Source organism: Malaclemys terrapin, chromosome 23, assembly GCF_027887155.1.
Source record: "Malaclemys terrapin pileata isolate rMalTer1 chromosome 23, rMalTer1.hap1, whole genome shotgun sequence".
Lineage (NCBI taxonomy): Eukaryota > Metazoa > Chordata > Testudines > Emydidae > Malaclemys > Malaclemys terrapin.
Genome location: NC_071527.1, coordinates 3,271,282 through 3,288,899, shown reverse-complemented (window position 1 = coordinate 3,288,899; position 17,618 = coordinate 3,271,282). Strand labels below are relative to the sequence as shown.

The window sequence follows — 17,618 nt, the reverse complement described above, 5'->3', positions numbered from 1 at the left end:
TCCAGGTCATTGGCCGGGGTCCGACGCTGGCCCTCTGTAACAACAAACTCCCTCTCCCATCCCCTCGTTAAACCAGTAATGCTCAGGGAAACTGAGTCCCACCCCCTCGGCATGCAAACCATTGGAAAAACCAAGGAAAATACCAGGAAACCCCCCCACTTCATCACAGGGGTCTTGGCAGAGCTTTGGGGGGCGGGGAGCCCAGGGCTGGGATAACGGGGTTGTGGGTCGGGATTGATGGGTGATGGTGGGGGGGGAGCCATAGATAACAGGGGGTTGCAAGCTGGTAGCAGGCAGCCAAGACTGAATTACCTGGGGGCTGTGGAGAAGGATGGTGGGGCACCTACAGACTAGGTCAGGCCTGCGTGGCCCCTGCCTGCATTGTGCCTGGCCAGACCCAGCGGGGACGGGGAAGTTCCCTTAGCCCACCTGTGTTCTTCACAAGGCCCGGCCGTGGGAATCGACGGGGCACACACCCGCCTCTCTCTCGCCCCATTGTAAATAACCATTAGAAGATATTATCCGCCCGCTACGTGGAATATTAAAAAACTAATTAGAGCCAACTTTAAAGCAAACTGGGGTCTGTTCCTTGCTCATTTGCCGAGTCGTATAATAGATGCCTGGCTCTTTCTTTCAGGCAGACGTTGTCAATCTACAAATCTTTTGTTAAGAGTAAATGGATACAAATAGCTGTTTTCCATTTGCACGGCAGCATCTGTTACTGCCGGGGAAATTTGCATGGCTAAATGTAAATTATGCATTATGTCATTTATCAAAAAGGGGGTGAGGGATTGCGAGGGGGGAACCCAGGCAAACAGAGGGGGAAGGTGTCACAACAAATCATAACACAAACCGTTTGCACTTGTCAGCGTCAGGCCGCAAAGCGCCCAGCAAAGGAGGGCGGGTGGTCTTGGCCCCATTTTACAGACGGGGAAACCGAGGCAAAGAGGGCGGGGAGGATGTCGTCAAATGGACACAGCCGGAGCTGGGAACAGAATTCAGGAGTCCTGCTCTAACCACTAGTCCACACACCCCTACTCAGAACTGGGAATGGAACCCAGGAGTCCTGATTCCCAGCCTCCCCATCTCTGACTGCTAGACCCCACTCCCCTCCCAGAGCTGGGGGTAGAACCCAGGAGTCCTACCTGCCCGTCTGTAACCCGGCAGGCAGCCCAGCTGGGTAAGCACCGAAGGAAAGGGTCCCTCGTACCCACACAAGGCAGAATCGCCCCCCGCCCTCCCCCCCCAGTTGATAGCCCCATCAGTTATAACCCGCTCCGGCGCCATTTGGAAGCCCAGCAGCAAATGTACCTGTGCGTTGCTGGGACGAAAAAGGCCCCGGCTCGCAGGCTGGCATATGGTGGAGAGGCGCGTTTTATCGGCCTTGTCAAATCCTGCGTGTCGGAGCCCTGGCGGGGGGAGAGTGGGGGGGTGCCCAGCCCCGGGGCTGGCTCTATGGACCTTCCCTCTAGACTCTCTGTGGTGGGGGATGAGGGGGGGGCTTAGCGCCCAGCTGGAGACATGGGCTGACCCCTCCTGGGGTGAGTTTCCCTGTGCAAAGAAAGCGCTTGGCACCCCGGAGCCCTGGCGGCAAAGGTCAGATCCTGTATGTGATCTTCCGTAGGGCCCAGGTCACCCCTGGCGCCCGCCCGCTCCACCCAGGCCCAGAGCAAACTGACCACGCCGAGACCCCGGTTGAGTCCCTTAGAACTCAGCCCCTCAAGGCCGGCCTTCCCCACGCGCGGGGAGCCGGGGGGCTGTGGGAGACGGGGCTGGCTGGGGAGGCGTGTCCCGGGAGAGGGGGGTTGGAGCTGCCCTCCCTTGGCACCAGCCAACCTGGGCTGGGCAAAGCCCCGGAGAACAGGGGGTGGGGGGCTCTCACCTGCCCAGGTGGGGCAGCCCCCTCAGCTCCTGCTTGGGATCAGGGCCCAGCTGGTGCAGCACCAGTGGGGGGGGGGGTTTACCCTCCTTCCCCAGGCGCTGCTGATGGGGCCTTGGGAGGGGAGAGGGAACAGCTGCCCCCCCCCAGTGGGAAATCAGAGGGAACCCCCCGCTGCCCCTTCACAGCCTCCCTCTGATCCCCTCCCATTCCAGCTACGGTTCCCTGACCCCCTTCTCTTCCCCACCCCCCCCCCACCAGATCTCTGCTTCCTCTCCCACTCCCCAGCCCCCCTCTGCTTCCCCTCCTACTGTTCCCCCTGGGTCTCTGCTCCCCCCAGTCCCCCACTCCCCAGCCCCCCTCTGCTTCCCCTCCCACTGCTCCCCCCCCTCTGCTCCCCCCGGGGCCCCCAGCCCTGACTCCCGAGCCCCGGGGACCCCGAGCCCCGCCCTGGCCAGTTGCGCAGGGGGGAGGGACGGAGCCGCCGCCCCCAGTGACCCCCCGGCCCGGGCCGCCCTTCCCCGGGCGGGGGGCGGAGGCAGCGGGACTCGGGAACCTGCCGCTGCTGCTGGCGGAGCGAGTCCGCCCCGGCCGCAGCATGGGAGGGACCCGGCCCGGGTTCGCCTTCGCCCGCCAGCTCAGGAGGCATCCCGGAGTGAGTGACCGGCCGGCCGCTGCCCTGCCCCGGCCCCCCTCTGCTCTGCGCCCCGCTACTCCACTTCTTCCCCTGCCCCCTTCTCCCCCTGCCCCCTTCTCCCCTTCTCCTGCCCCTCTTCTACCCCACTTCTCCCCCTGCCCCCTCCTTCCCGGCCCCCTCCTTCCCCGGCCCCCGGCCCCCTCCTTCCTCTGCCCCCCTGTCCCCTTCTCCTGCCCCCGTCCCCCTCCTTCCTCTGCCCCTGTCCCCTTCTCCTGCCCCCGTCCCCCTCCTTCCTCTGCCCCTGTCCCCTTCTCCTGCCCCTCCTCTGTCCCACTGCTCCCTCTGTCCCCTTCTCCTGCCCCCGTCCCCCTCCTTCCTCTGCCCCCTGTCCCCTTCTCCTGCCCCTCCTCTGTCCCACTTCTCCCTCTGTCCCCTTCTCCTGCCCCCGTCCCCCTCCTTCCTCTGCCCCCTGTCCCCTTCTCCTGCCCCTCCTCTGTCCCACTTCTCCCCCTGTCCCCTTCTCCTGCCCCTCTTCTACCCCACTTCTCCCCCTGCCCCCTCCTTCCTCTGCCCCCTTGTCCCCTTCTCCTGCCTCTCCTCTGTCCCCCTCCTTCCTCTGCCCCCTGTCCCCTTCTCCTGCCCCTCCTCTGCCCCACTTCTCCCTCTGTCCCCTTCTCCTGCCCCCGTCCCCCTCCTTCCTCTGTCCCCTGTCCCCTTCTCCTGCCCCTCCTCTGTCCCACTTCTCCCCCTGTCCCCTTCTCCTGCCCCTCTTCTACCCCACTTCTCCCTCTGTCCCCTTCTCCTGCACCCTGTTCCCTTCTCCTGCCCCCACCCCCCGCTACCCCACTTCTTCCCCTGTCCCCTCCTTCCTCTGCCCCCCTGTCCCCTTCTCCTGCCCCTCCTCTGTCCCACTTCTCCCTCTGTCCCCTTCTCCTGCCCCCCGTCCCCCTCCTTCCTCTGTCCCCTGTCCCCTTCTCCTGCCCCTCCTCTGTCCCACTTCTCCCTCTGTCCCCTTCTCCTGCCCCCCGTCCCCCTCCTTCCTCTGCCCCCTTGTCCCCTTCTCCTGCCCCTCCTCTGTCCCCCTCTGCCCCCTCCTTCCTCTGCCCCCATCCCCTTCTCCTGCCCCTCCTCTGTCCCCCTCTGCCCCCTCCTTCCTCTGCCCCCCGTCCCCTTCTCCTGCCCCCCTGTCCCCCTCCTTCCTCTGTCCCCTTCTTCCTCTGCCCCCGTCCCCTTCTCCTGCCCCCGCCCCTCCTCTACCCCACTTCTCCCTCTGTCCCTCTGTCCCCTTCTCCTGCCCCATCTCTGTCCCCCTCCCCACCCCCTCTACCCCACTTCTATCTCTGTCCCTCTGTCCCCTTCTCCTGCCCCCTGTCCCCCTCTGCCCCCTCCTTCCTCTGTCCCTCTGTCCCTCTCTGTCCCCCTCCTTCCCCTGCCCCCCACCCCACTTCTTCCTCTGTCCTCCTGTCCCCTTCTCCTGCCCCCTCTCTCCCTCCTCTGTCCCCTCCTTCCCCTGCCACCTCTACCCGACTTCTTCCTCTGTCCCCCTGTCCCCTTCTCCTGCCCCTCCTCTGTCCCCCTGCCCCCTCCTTCCCCTGCCACCCCTCTGTCCCCCTCTTTCCCCTGCTCCCCACCCCCCTTCTCCTGCTCCTCCTCTGTCCCCCATCCCCATCCTCTGTCCCCCTCCTTCCCCTATCCCCCATTATCCCACTGCCCCAGTTTGCTTCTATCCCCCTTTCACCCTCCATTCCAGTTCTCCTCTGTCCCCCCTCAATGCTCCTTCTCGTCCCCCCTTCCACTGCCCCTGCCCCATCCCCCTTCCCTCCCTCATACCCCCGTCCCTCCCCTTCCAACCCCTTCCCAGCCACCCCCCAACATCACGCCCCCCCCAGATCTGCCCCCAGTTTCCAGCCTTCCTCTTACTTTCATTAAACTCCCCCTCCCGCCCCCGGCTTCCCCAGCCTCCCCCCCAGAGCGAGCGGTGGGGGCCCTTGTGGCTGGGGGCCCCTGGCCTACTGGCTGCCTCCTCCCAGGCTTGTCTGCTGTCACCCCCACACCCCACTATGCAATGTGGGAGGGTGGGGGCTGCTCTGTAAATCAAGGCCCCGAACTTTGCAGATTCCACCCCGGCCGGAGCAGCGCTTGCTGCTTCCCCCGCTCTCTGCCCATTTCCTGCTCTGCATTTTGGCCCCAAACTTGGGGTCTTTGCACTTCGCCCCTACACGGGGGAAAGAGGGGGCTGTCTGTCCTCTCCCTCCCTGCGGCGGCTCCTTCTCTCTACGGCGTGTGCGGCACCGAGACACATCAGGGTCCCAGCCCCCCCCCATTTGATCCTCTGCCGCCCTCCCCGCAGCCCCCAAATTCGGAACCTTTCATTAGCCTGGCAGGGGGGAGAAATCCACCTCCCGTCCTTTCATGTCAAATCCATCAGCTCCCCCGGCCATCAAAAATTCATGAGGAGGATTTTGTTTACAAATAGGAATAAACCCTGATGAATGTGAGATGCTGGGAACCTGCCTCACCCCCCCCCCCCAACAGGCCAAGGAAGGGGGCTGGAACTAGAGGGGCTGGGTGTGGCTGCACCCCCTGGCTTGTTGGGGTTTCTGTCATACACAGCCTCTCAGCCCACCCCCCACTACACACATTGTCCCCTCGCCCCGACACAAAGGAAAGGGGGGGTTGGCCCGGGGTTTTTCCATACGGCGAGTTTCCATGGGCTAAGCTAAGGATCTGGCTCATTCCACGGAGCCGCCCAGCCGCCAGGGGCTAGCCAAAAGTTTCCCCCGGGGAGCTGGCTTGCCTCTGTGGGTCTGGCCCTTTGCCCGGGTGATTCCAGGCGAGCTGCCGGCCCTGTGAGGACAGGGGTGGCGTGGGAAGGGTTAAGCCCGGCGGTTTGGTTTTCGGGAAGCCTGGGCTACACATTCAAACAGTCACGTCCACGCTCCGCTCTGGGCCAGCCGGGGAGAGGCAGGTACTGGGCAAAGACGTGATGCTGGAGAGGCTGGAAATAGGGAGGCGTTGGGGTCCAGCGGTTAAAGCAGGAGAGGCTGGGAGTCAGGACTCCTGGGTTCTATTCCCAGCGGAGGGAGGGGCGTTTGCTTTTTGGAGCAGAGAGGAGCTGGAAGCCAGGACGCCTGGGTTCTGTTCCCTTCCTTCGGGTGGGAGTGTGGTCTAGGGGTTAGAGTGAGAGGGAGAACCCCTGGGCCCTATGCCCAGCTCTGGGCGGTATTTGCCATGTGAGGTTGAGCCGATTGGTTTCCCTGTCCGTAAAACTGGACAGGGAATTAGCTCCTGTAAAGTGCAGGGGCCTCGTGGGCAGCCGGGGCTCCGAGCGGGTGACCTGCCTTGGCCCCGTTAAAGGCAGAGGAGCTTCCCGACATGCCATCCGTTATCCGGGCTGAGCGCTCCTTGCTGGGCGGGCACATCAGCACGTTCCCCTTGCCCCCGGCTTCTCCTGCTGCCCGGCCGGCTTCCCCCGGTGCCCAGCTGCCAGGCCTGTGATTAATGCCGACTCGACAGCAAAGGCAAACGGAGCAGAATGGCCGTGAACTCGGGCCGCTGCTGGGGGGACGGAAATGGAGCGGAACAGGAGCTGCGCAGGACAAGCACCCCCCAGCCCCTGCGCAGGCCCTGCCCAGGCCCTGCCCAGGTCCCTTAGTATTCAGTATTCTGCCCACCTGCCACCTAGATCCCAGGGGAGTTAGGATCCTAAATAGCTTTGAGTCTGGCACCCACATGACACCCAGCGAGCACCTCTCCCGGTGGCCTCCCGTTTCCCACCCCCCAACCTCCTTTAACACCAGCCGTGGCCTGAACTCCTTGGAAGGCCCCAGGGATGCAGCTCTAACTCCAAGGGGCTGAGGGGAAGGTGGGCTCTGACCCCTGGCCGCGAGGTCAGGCAGCAGTGCAGGTTGTCCCCGAATCCTGCTTTGCATCTGGTTGTTGCCCCGGCTATAAAATGGGGTGACAGCCTCCAGCCTGGAGCAGGACTCCCTGCCGGGGAATCTCGCACGAGCCGCTCTTTTCCTTAAAGCCCCAGCACCTGGATTCATGGGAAGGCGGCCAGACCTCGGCTCGCATCTCTTGTTTGATAACACGAACGTTTCTAGCCCCAGGGCAGAGACACTTAAAACAGAGGCCTGTGAAGGCTCAAAAAACCCCAAACAAACCCAGAAAGCAACAGACCCTCCCGATTTATGATGTTAAATCTCCTGCTTTTCAAGCCAACCTCATGATTTTCGGAGCCGGGTGTTTTTTGAACCTTTGCAGCCAGCCACGCTGCAATTCGTCCCGTCACTCCCACTGACCCTAGTTCCAGCTCCCCACCGCCAGCCTCTCAGTTCATTCCCCGGCATTAATAACCCAGAAGTGTCAGCAGCAGATGGCGAGACGAAGGCCTGTCCCCGAGTCTCCTCCACAATTCCCGGGACTGCGGCGTCCGGCGTTATTACCCGGCGTTGCGAGGCAGCGACGGCTGCCAGCTCTGACCGGCACGTGGTGCAAAAGATCATTAGCGGCCGACGTCTCTGACCTCCAGGATGATAAGCGGCATCTGCTGGAAGTTTGAGATGCCAGCAGCCGTGGGGCGAGGGGGCGCTGGGCGTCGACATTCAGCTGTCACGGTGGGGGAAAGGTGAGAGGAGATGATGGACGCACGGCGGCCCTGGGGCCGATATGCTGGCAGTGCGCAGCGGTGTACGGATCCGTGCGGCCGGGCCCTGAGCTATTGAGGAACAAGCAGGATCTAGGGGCGTTGGGCTGCTCCTCAGGACGCCTGGGTTCTATTCCTGGCTCTTGTCATTTCGCCTGTTTTCTCACCCATCCCTCGTCCGTTTAGATTGTCGGCTTTTCGGGGCAAGGATTGGCTGTGACTGTGGGCCCAGCCAGGGCCAGTGCAAGGAAGTTTCGCACCCTAGGCGAAACTTCCACCTTGCGCCCACCCCCCAGCCGTGCGGCAGCTCCCCGCCCCCTCCGCCCTGAGGCGCTCCCCCCGCGGCAGCTCCCCCCCCCCCAGCTCACCTCTGCTCTGCCTCCTCCCCGAGCACGCCGCCCCGCTCTAATTCTCCTCCCAGGATTGGCGCTGCAAGCCTGGGAGGCGGGAGAAGTGGAGCGGCGACCGCGCGCTGGGGAGGAATGCTATAAAAAGAAAATTGGGGGCACTGCTTTTTGGCGCCCTAGGCAACCGCCTAGTTCGCCTTAATGGTAGCACCGGCTCAGCTCCCGGCGCAACGGGGGTCCCCAGGGTGTAATAAATACTGGCTAATGTCTTGTGAGAAGGCCACTTGGCACTTCCAGAGCAGCTCCCCAAATGGGCTCCATTAATGAGCCCTGGGAGATGGGTCAGAATTATTTTACCGATGGGGAAACTGAGGCACGAGGGGGTCAGTGACTTGCCATGGTCACGCAGCCAAACAATGGCCGAACTGAGCGCCCAGCCCAGGAGTCCGGGGTCCCCGCACTCCATTGGCGTCAGAGGGGCCAGATCCCCCGCTGGTGGGAATCAGCGTCACGGGTCCAGCCAGGCTGGGGCCTGCAGAGCGGGCGGCTTCGTGGGGCAGCAGGGGGGAGCGTGGGAGGGAGCTGGAGAAAGTGACCCTTGTGGGGAGACACAAAAGCGGCCATAATGGGGCGGGCGTCGGGGCACTTTCATTACACGCAACCAGAAGCCAAACAAGCCAGTGGGACCCGGGGGGGGGGAGGGGTGTCCCAGGTACTAACACATTGAGGGTCCCCCCCCCCGCCCCCTGCTACCGGCACTGGGGGCAGGATACGGTCACGCAGCATCCCACAGCTCGCTCCGCACCAGCAGCCCAGCCCCAGTCCAGCCCCACACCTCACCTAGCCCCACACCTCCAGTCTGTCCCAGCATGCCCCAGTCCAGCCTCACACCCCACCTAGCCCCACACCCCCAGTCCATCCCAGCATGCCCCAGTCCAGCCCCACACCCCACCTAGCCCCACACCCCCAGTCCAGCCCCACACCCCCAGTCCGTCCCAGCATGCCCCAGTCCAGCCCCTCACCCCACCTAGCCCCACACCCCCAGTCCAGCCCCACACCCCCAGTCCATCCCAGCATGCCCCAGTCCAGCCCCACACCCCACCTAGCCCCACACCCCCAGTCCAGCCCCACACCCCCAGTCCGTCCCAGCATGCCCCAGTCCAGCCCCACACCCCACCTAGCCCCACACCCCCAGTCCAGCCCCACACCCCCAGTCCGTCCCAGCATGCCCCAGTCCAGCCCCACACCCCCAGTCCAGCCCCACACCCCCAGTCCGTCCCAGCATGCCTCAGTCCAGCCCCACACCCCACCTAGCCCCACACCCCCAGTCCAGCCCCACACCCCCAGTCCGTCCCAGCATGCCCCAGTCCAGCCCCACACCCCCAGTCCGGGGGAGGGTTCAAAATGGGCCGTGTGCTGCCTAAATCAGTCAGAGTCGATAAGAATCAGGTGCTGGTGCCCGAGTCCCTTAGCCCCCCACGGCCATTCAGCTTCCTCTGGCCTTCAGGCTCGGGTGACCCTGGGGCACTTTTGAAAATGTTCCTCATTATGGTCTGTGCAGCGAGTGAGCTGTGCTGGGCCCTTAGTGTTACCTGGTCTAATGCAGCGTGTTAGCCAGATAGAGATTGGGGGGGGGGGGGCTAGATAGATAGATAGATAGAAGGGGTGGATGGCGATAGATAGATAGATTCATAGATTCATAGATTCTAGGACTGGAAGGGACCTCGAGAGGTCATCGAGTCCAGTCCCCTGCCCGCATGGCAGGACCAAATACTGCCTAGACCATCCCTAATAGACATTTATCTAACCTACTCTTAAATATCTCCAGAGACGGAGATTCCACAACCTCCCTAGGCAATTTGTTCCAGTGTTTAACCACCCTGACAGTTAGGAACTTTTTCCTAATGTCCAATCTAGACCTCCCTTGCTGCAGTTTAAACCCATTGTTTCTGGTTCTATCCTTAGAGGCTAAGGTGAACAAGTTCTCTCCCTCCTCCTTATGACACCCTTTTATATACCTGAAAACTGCTATCATGTCCCCTCTCAGTCTTCTCTTTTCCAAACTAAACAAACCCAATTCTTTCAGCCTTCCTTCATAGGTCATGTTCTCAAGACCTTTAATCATTCTTGTTGCTCTTCTTTGGACCCTTTCCAGTTTCTCCACATCTTTTTTAAAATGCGGCGCCCAGAACTGGACACAATACTCCAGCTGAGGCCTAACCAGAGCAGAGTAGAGCGGAAGAATGACTTCTCGTGTCTTGCTCACAACACACCTGTTAATGCATCCCAGAATCATGTTTGCTTTTTTTGCAACAGCATCACACTGTTGACTCATATTTAGCTTGTGGTCCACTATAACCCCTAGATCCCTTTCTGCCGTACTCCTTCCTAGACAGTCTTTTCCCATTCTGTATGTGTGAAATTGATTTTTCCTTCCTAAGTGGAGCACTTTGCATTTGTCTTTGTTAAACTTCATCCTGTTTAACTCAGACCATTTCTCCAATTTGTCCAGATCATTTTGAATTATGACCCTGTCCTCCAAAGTAGTTGCAATCCCTCCCAGTTTGGTATCATCCGCAAACTTAATAAGCGTACTTTCTATGCCAATATCTAAGTCGTTGATGAAGATATTGAACAGAGCCGGTCCCAAAACAGACCCCTGCGGTACCCCACTCGTTACGCCTTTCCAGCAGGATTGGGAACCATTAATAACAACTCTCTGAGTACGATTATCCAGCCAGTTATGCACCCACCTTATAGTAGCCCCATCTAATTTGTATTTGCCTAGTTTATCGATAAGAATATCATGCGAGACCGTATCAAATGCCTTACTAAAGTCTAGGTATACCACATCCACCGCTTCACCCTTATCCACAAGGCTCGTTATCCTATCAAAGAAAGCTATCAGATTGGTTTGACATGATTTGTTCTTCACAAATCCATGCTGGCTATTCCCTATCACCTTACCACCTTCCAAGTGTTGGCAGACGATTTCCTTAATTACTTGCTCCATTATCTTCCCTGGCACAGAAGTTAAACTAACTGGTCTGTAGTTACCTGGGTTGTTTTTATTTCCCTTTTTATAGATGGGCACTATATTTGCCCTTTTCCAGTCTTCTGGAATCTCTCCCGTCTCCCATGACTTTCCAAAGATAATAGCTAGAGGCTCAGATACCTCCTCTATTAGCTCCTTGAGTATTCTAGGATGCATTTCATCAGGCCCGGGTGACTTGCAGGCATCTAACTTTTCTAAGTGATGTTTAACTTGTTCTTTTTTTATTTTATCCGCTAAACCTACCCCCTTCCCATTAGCATTCACTATATTAGGCATTCCTTCAGACTTCTCGGTGAAGACCGAAACAAAGAAGTCATTAAGCATCTCTGCCATTTCCAAGTTTCCTGTTACTGTTTCTCCCTCTTCACTAAGCAGTGGGCCTACCCTGTCTTTGGTCTTCCTCTTGCTTCTAATGTATTGATAAAAAGTCTTCTTGTTTCCTTTTATTCCCGTAGCTAGTTTGAGCTCATTTTGTGCCTTTGCCTTTCTAATCTTGCCCCTGCATTCCTGTGTTGTTTGCCTATATTCATCCTTTGTAATCTGTCCTAGTTTCCATTTTTTATATGACTCCTTTTTATTTTTTAGATCGTGCAAGATCTCGTGGTTAAGCCAAGGTGGTCTTTTGCCACATTTTCTATCTTTCCTAACCAGCGGAATAGCTTGCTTTTGGGCCCTTAATAGTGTCCCTTTGAAAACTGCCAACTCTCCTCAGTTGTTTTTCCCCTCAGTCTTGATTCCCATGGGACCTTACCTATCAGCTCTCTGAGCTTCCCAAAATCTGCCTTCCTGAAATCCATTGTCTCTATTTTGCTGTTCTCCCTTCTACCCTTCCTTAGAATTGCAAAGTCTATGATTTCATGATCACTTTCACCCAGGCTGCCTTCTACTTTCACAACATTCTCAACGAGTTCCTCCCTATTTGTTAAAATCAAGTCTAGAACAGCTTCCCCCCTAGTAGCTTTTTCAACCTTCTTCTATAGATAGATAGATAGATGGTGGCTGGGGGTGGAAGGGTCGGGCGGCAGAGGGGTACGGCTGGGGGTGGGCGGGGGGGTGGAAGGGTCGGGCGGCAGAGGGGTACGGCTGGGGGTGGGCGGGGGGGTGGAAGGGTCGGGCGGCAGAGGGGTACGGCTGGGGGTGGGCGGGGGGGTGGAAGGGTCGGGCGGCAGAGGGGTACGGCTGGGGGTGGGCGGGGGTGGAAGGGCTCGGGCGGCAGAGGGGTACGGCTGGGGGTGGGCGGGGGTGGAAGGGTCGGGCGGCAGAGGGGTACGGCTGGGGGTGGGCGGGGGGGTGGAAGGGTCGGGCGGCAGAGGGGTACGGCTGGGGGTGGGCGGGGGGGTGGAAGGGTCGGGCGGCAGAGGGGTACGGCTGGGGGTGGGCGGGGGTGGAAGGGTCGGGCGGCAGAGGGGTACGGCTGGGGGTGGGCGGGGGGTGGAAGGGTCGGGCGGCAGAGGGGTACGGCTGGGGGTGGGCGGGGGGGTGGAAGGGTCGGGCGGCAGAGGGGTACGGCTGGGGGTGGGCGGGGGGGTGGAAGGGTCGGGCGGCAGAGGGGTACGGCTGGGGGTGGGCGGGGGGGTGGAAGGGTCGGGCGGCAGAGGGGTACGGCTGGGGGTGGGCGGGGGGGTGGAAGGGTCGGGCGGCAGAGGGGTACGGCTGGGGTGGGCGGGGGTGGTGGAAGGGTCGGGCGGCAGAGGGGTACGGCTGGGGTGGGCGGGGGGTGGAAGGGTCGGGCGGCAGAGGGGTACGGCTGGGGGTGGGCGGGGGGGTGGAAGGGTCGGGCGGCAGAGGGGTACGGCTGGGGGTGGGCGGGGGGGTGGAAGGGTCGGGCGGCAGAGGGGTACGGCTGGGGGTGGGCGGGGGGTGGAAGGGTCGGGCGGCAGAGGGGTACGGCTGGGGGTGGGCGGGGGGTGGAAGGGTCGGGCGGCAGAGGGGTACGGCTGGGGGTGGGGCGGGGGATGGAAGGGTCGGGCGGCAGAGGGGTACGGCTGGGGGTGGGCGGGGGGGTGGAAGGGTCGGGCGGCAGAGGGGTACGGCTGGGGTGGGCGGGGGGGTGGAAGGGTCGGGCGGCAGAGGGGTACGGCTGGGGGTGGGCGGGGGGGTGGAAGGGTCGGGCGGCAGAGGGGTACGGCTGGGGGTGGGCGGGGGGTGGAAGGGTCGGGCGGCAGAGGGGTACGGCTGGGGTGGGCCGGGGGGTGGAAGGGTCGGGCGGCAGAGGGGTACGGCTGGGGGTGGGCGGGGGGGTGGAAGGGTCGGGCGGCAGAGGGGTACGGCTGGGGGTGGGCGGGGGGGTGGAAGGGTCGGGCGGCAGAGGGGTACGGCTGGGGGTGGGCGGGGGGGTGGAAGGGTCGGGCGGCAGAGGGGTACGGCTGGGGGTGGGCGGGGGGGTGGAAGGGTCGGGCGGCAGAGGGGTACGGCTGGGGGTGGGCGGGGGGGTGGAAGGGTCGGGCGGCAGAGGGGTACGGCTGGGGGTGGGCGGGGGGTGGAAGGGTCGGGCGGCAGAGGGGTACGGCTGGGGGTGGGCGGGGGTGGAAGGGTCGGGCGGCAGAGGGGTACGGCTGGGGGTGGGCGGGGGGTGGAAGGGTCGGGCGGCAGAGGGGTACGGCTGGGGGTGGGCGGGGGGGTGGAAGGGTCGGGCGGCAGAGGGGTACGGCTGGGGGTGGGCGGGGGTGGAAGGGTCGGGGGGCCCCGATAACAGCACTAAGGAGCGCCCCAGCGCCGTCCCCACTCGCTCCCTGCCCCCCGCCTCTCCCAGCCCCACTAACGCAGACGGGGGGAGGGGGAGCGTGCGATTTCTCATTCCAAATCCAATTCCTCTCCACCACGAGGCTATTTTTCTCCCCCCCTTTGAATTCAGTCACTCAAGCTGACAGCTACACTGTGTACGGGAGCCCGGGTACAGGATTGCTGTGCCGGTAAATCTCCCGGCGTGTCAGGCTCCTTTCACTCTCCGGCGGGCTGATAAATATTCATTTCATTGGGGCATTTTTCATCTCTTCTCTCTCCTATCTCTGCAGCTCATTCCCCTCATCGGCTTCATCGGCCTCGGCCTGGGCAGCGCCGCGCTCTACCTGCTCCGCCTGGCCCTCTGTAGCCCCGATGTGAGGTATGGGGCTGGGGCGGGGGGCTCGGGGCAGGGAGCGGCTGGGCCGGTGTTTGTACATACCCTGGCACTGGAGGGATTTGGTCCGTGGCTCTTTGGCACTACTGCTCTGCACCTAATACATAACCCCAAAGGAGAGGCCCTGGCGTCCGCGGGGGTTCCTGCTGGGTTCTAGTCCCAGCTCTGTCGCTTCCCGCTCCGTGCCTCAGTCTCCCCTCCTGCCCCTTGTCTCTGTTCACTTGTCAGGGTGTTATGTGCCTTGGCGGGGCAGGGCTCAGCTCCCAGCCCAGCAGGGCCCTGCTCTCAGCCGGGGGCCCCTTGGTGCTGCTCTAACACAAAACAGGAAGGTGAGTCGCAAATGGCAGAGGGAAGCCCAGGCAGCGCACCCCCGTTTGGCCGATCTGGGTCGTGCGCCGGGAGCTCCCCGGGCCATCTCTCGTGCCAAGCAGGGTCAGGCCCCAGGCACGGAGCGGGCTGGACACTCTGGCGTTAGGAGATGTGAGGCCTAGTCATGCCCCCGGACCCATTGGTGTCCTCTGCCCCCCACAGCTCCCCACACAGCCTCAGTCAGCGCAACAGGGAACCCCCCATCCCCTAGGAATCAGCGTGGGCAGAGGAGTGGATCATACACCGGCAGGAGCCGTCCTTGCAGGGTGTGAGAGAGAAGGGGAAGGGAGAGAGATGGATCAGGATGGATGGATGGGGAGGGAATGAGAGCGAGAGAGATGGGTGTGTCTGGGGATAGATAGATAGATAGATAGATAGAGGGGGTGTAGGTGTGGGGTGGGGTGTGACTGTGGGCAGGGGGTTGGCTAGGCAGACGGATGGATGGCGGGAGGGAAGGGTGTGTATGGGGATGGATGGAGGGGTAGAGGGGGATGGAGGGCGGGGTATGACTGTGGGCAGGGGGCTGGCTAGGCAGACGATGGCCGGCCAGAGGGCTGGGGCAGTCAGTACAATGGTTGGAGCAGCTGTGCAGCCGCGGCGGCCAGCGAGCCCCTGGTCTGTGTCTCCAGCCGCTGACCCAGTTTCCACGGCCCAGGCGGGGGGGCGGGCTCACAGATGAGCCACGAGGCGGCAGAGCCCGAGGCCAGCCCGAGTCCCTTCCTCCGTCACCGCAGGAGCTGGCAGCAAATCACGCCACTGGGGAGCCGGATGGGCAGGGCCGGGGAGCAATGGGTCTGGGCGAGGGCGAAGGCCAGAGCTGCCGGGGGCAGCCTGCCCTGCCCTGAGTGACCCCCACACTGGCTCGCCAGCTGCCGTGGGGATGGGGGGGGGATTTCACCCCAAGATGGAACTGAGCTCAACCCCCCCAGCTGGGGGAGGTGCCGGTCTAGAGCCTGGATGTATTCTGCGGGAGCTGAGTGCCCCTCCCTGGGGGCAGGTTTTGCTAAGGGCTCAGTTCCTTGGGCCGCCGAGCGCTCAGAAAGCCTGGCCTGTGTGCTCGGTGACTCAGTTTCCCCCAGCTGCGTAGGGCCTGTTGATTGGGAGCTCTGTGGGGCAGGGCCCGGCTCTGACCGTGGGTCTTTGTGCAGCGCCCGGCGCCAGCGTCCGGCTGCTACCGTAATGCACCAGGAACGTCAATGTTCTGCCCGGTCTGCTGGCTGAGCTCGGCCCCCCCATGCGAGGCCAAGGGGCGTCAGCCACCTGTCAGGTTCCCGTCCCCAGCCTTCCATCAGCCAGGCAGACGCGAGTGAGCTCCCGGAGATTCATTTCCCTGCCCGTTAAATGGAAGGTTGCAGGTTATTTCCCCAGGGCGCGTCACAGGTAAACAGCCATTAGGCCCCCATTAAACTCAGCCAGCAGCTGCCCGCTCCTCCTTGCCCCCCCCCCCCCCAGCACCACATCCTGGGTCCTGACTCCCCACGGCGCTTGCAAACACCCCCCACTGAGACACTGGCTTCAGCCAGCTCTGGGCCGGAGCCTTGGCTCGTGTGAACGGCCGTAGCTCCACCGATGGCCGGGAACGTCCTCCGATCCCGCGTCAAACCCTCCTTGGCTGCAGCACCTGCAGCGTAACTCGGGGGGCACCAAGCCCTGGCCAGCCGCGCTGCCCCGAATCACCTCAGTCCCTTGGGTCGGGTTCGTCCAGCCTAGGCCTGCGGCCTCCTCAGCTCACCCACTCTGGCCACTTTGCACTGGTGCAAGGGATGGGGGGGAGGGGCGTAGTTTTCCCTCCGCTGGCTGAAATTGGCCAACCTACCTATTGGGACCTGGACCCTTTCAGCTCGCCCGGGGCCTCTGGCTCGCTTAGATTGTTAGCGCCATGCACGTGGGACCAGCCGAGAGCCTGGGGAGTTCACGGCTTGCACGCTCAGTGCAAACGTGATCGTGCTCGCATGCGGCCTGGGCTGCTGCCCCCCACACACTGCCTGTGCTGGGGCAATGGGACCCAAGGGTTAGAACCGGCGATTCCCTGCAGCCGTCCCCACGGCGCAGCGTCTGCAGTGCACCGGGGCGGGGGAGGAGGCACATGGGGGTGACACAGGCAGTGGCCATTTGGGAAAGGACATGGGACCCCCCCCCCTTCCCGGTTTCAGCTTCCCGCTAGCACAAATAAATGTACCACATCACCATGCTGACCAGCCCACAAGTTGAACCAGGTGTTTTTAAAAATTGGGCCGTAAGCAAAGGGACCCGGTACCAAGCGCCAACGGGGGGGGGGGAGGGGGGGCAAGGGGAACTATTCACACCTCTGTGCAGCGCCGGCCGCACTGGCCTACCCCTACCTGGCGCCTCCCCACTAACCCCACTCTTGGTTCCTTGCAGCTGGGATAGGAAGAACAACCCAGAGCCGTGGAATAAACTGAGTCCAAACGACCAGTACAAGGTGACTGCGGGCAGGGGGCTTGGGGCGGGGGTGTCCGTGAGCTGGGCTGGTTCAGGGCAGTGGGGCTTGGAATATGGGGCCTTTCCCCTCTAGGGGGCACCAGCTCCCAGATGGGCCTGGGGGGGCAGAGAGTGGGGCATGGGGCCTTTCCCCTCTAGGGGGCACCAGCTCCCAGATGGGCCTGGGTGGGGCAGGGAGTGGGGCATGGGACTTTTCCTCCACTGATCACGCTGACTCCAAGTTAGTCATGCACATGACGTGGATGCAGTTTGAGGGTCCCTGTGAGTTTGGGGGAACGGGGGGGGTGCTCTCAGCCCAGGCCCCATGATCCAGCTCTGGCGTCAGGGGTGTGGGGCCCACAGCGTCCCCATGCTGAAGGCTGGAGGGGGGGCACCACCTCAATTCCTCACCCCCGGCTTCCTCCCCCCTCTGCAGTTCCTGGCGGTTTCCACCGACTACAAGAGCTTGAAGAAGGATCGGCCTGACTTCTGAGGCCACCATGGCGGGTCCGGGCGCCCCCGCCGGGCCTGGCCGCCCCCCGTGTCCCCTGCTTCCTGCTCAGGGCCCGTGTGGCTCCAGCACGCTGCCTGAGGTGATGCTGCCTGGCCCTGGCCGCGCCCTGACGCCCCAGCGATGGGCACTACCCCCAGCACTGCAATAAAACCCCAATGCGCCACGTAACGCGGGAGCCGACTTTTCCTACCGAGTAGCCCACGGTCAGCGTTTTCCAGCCGCCTCGGGAATTCCCTGACCCCCCCGACCCCCATGTGCTGCGTTTCCTGTCTCCCACGCTGTGCTGGGGGGGGGGTGCCCCCCAGCACAGCACGGAGGTGTTCTGATGTCCCTGTTCCCATGGTCCAGGCCAGAGCCGGGCTGGGGAGGGAGCCCAGATGGGGGGGGGGGGGGCAGCGTGAGAGTGGAGGGGGGCTTTACTGAGGGGTGGGGCCAGGACATGATGGCGGCTTCCCCACCCCCTGGCAAGGAGCCTGGCTTGGCTTGGTGTGTATCTGTGTCTAAGTTTGCGGGTGTGCGTGGGGGGGGGGGCAGAAAGAAGCGGGGTAGCTGGGTGGGGGTTGTATGCACCCATATCGGTGTTTGGCTGTGTAGACATGGGCATGCACA

General features: G+C 62.5%; 1 protein-coding gene across 1 annotated transcript; it reads left to right on the top strand.

The window, feature by feature from the left end:
- The first annotated feature begins 2,427 nt into the window (after positions 1 to 2,427).
- Positions 2,428 to 17,177, top strand: NDUFA4L2 (NDUFA4 mitochondrial complex associated like 2). Its single transcript, XM_054012917.1, has 4 exons — positions 2,428 to 2,534; positions 13,581 to 13,669; positions 16,436 to 16,496; positions 16,932 to 17,177. The coding sequence occupies exons 1-4, from the start codon at positions 2,478 to 2,480 to the stop codon at positions 16,986 to 16,988; spliced, it is 264 nt and encodes an 87-aa protein (XP_053868892.1). The 5' UTR covers positions 2,428 to 2,477; the 3' UTR covers positions 16,989 to 17,177.
- Positions 17,178 to 17,618: the final 441 nt, after the last annotated feature.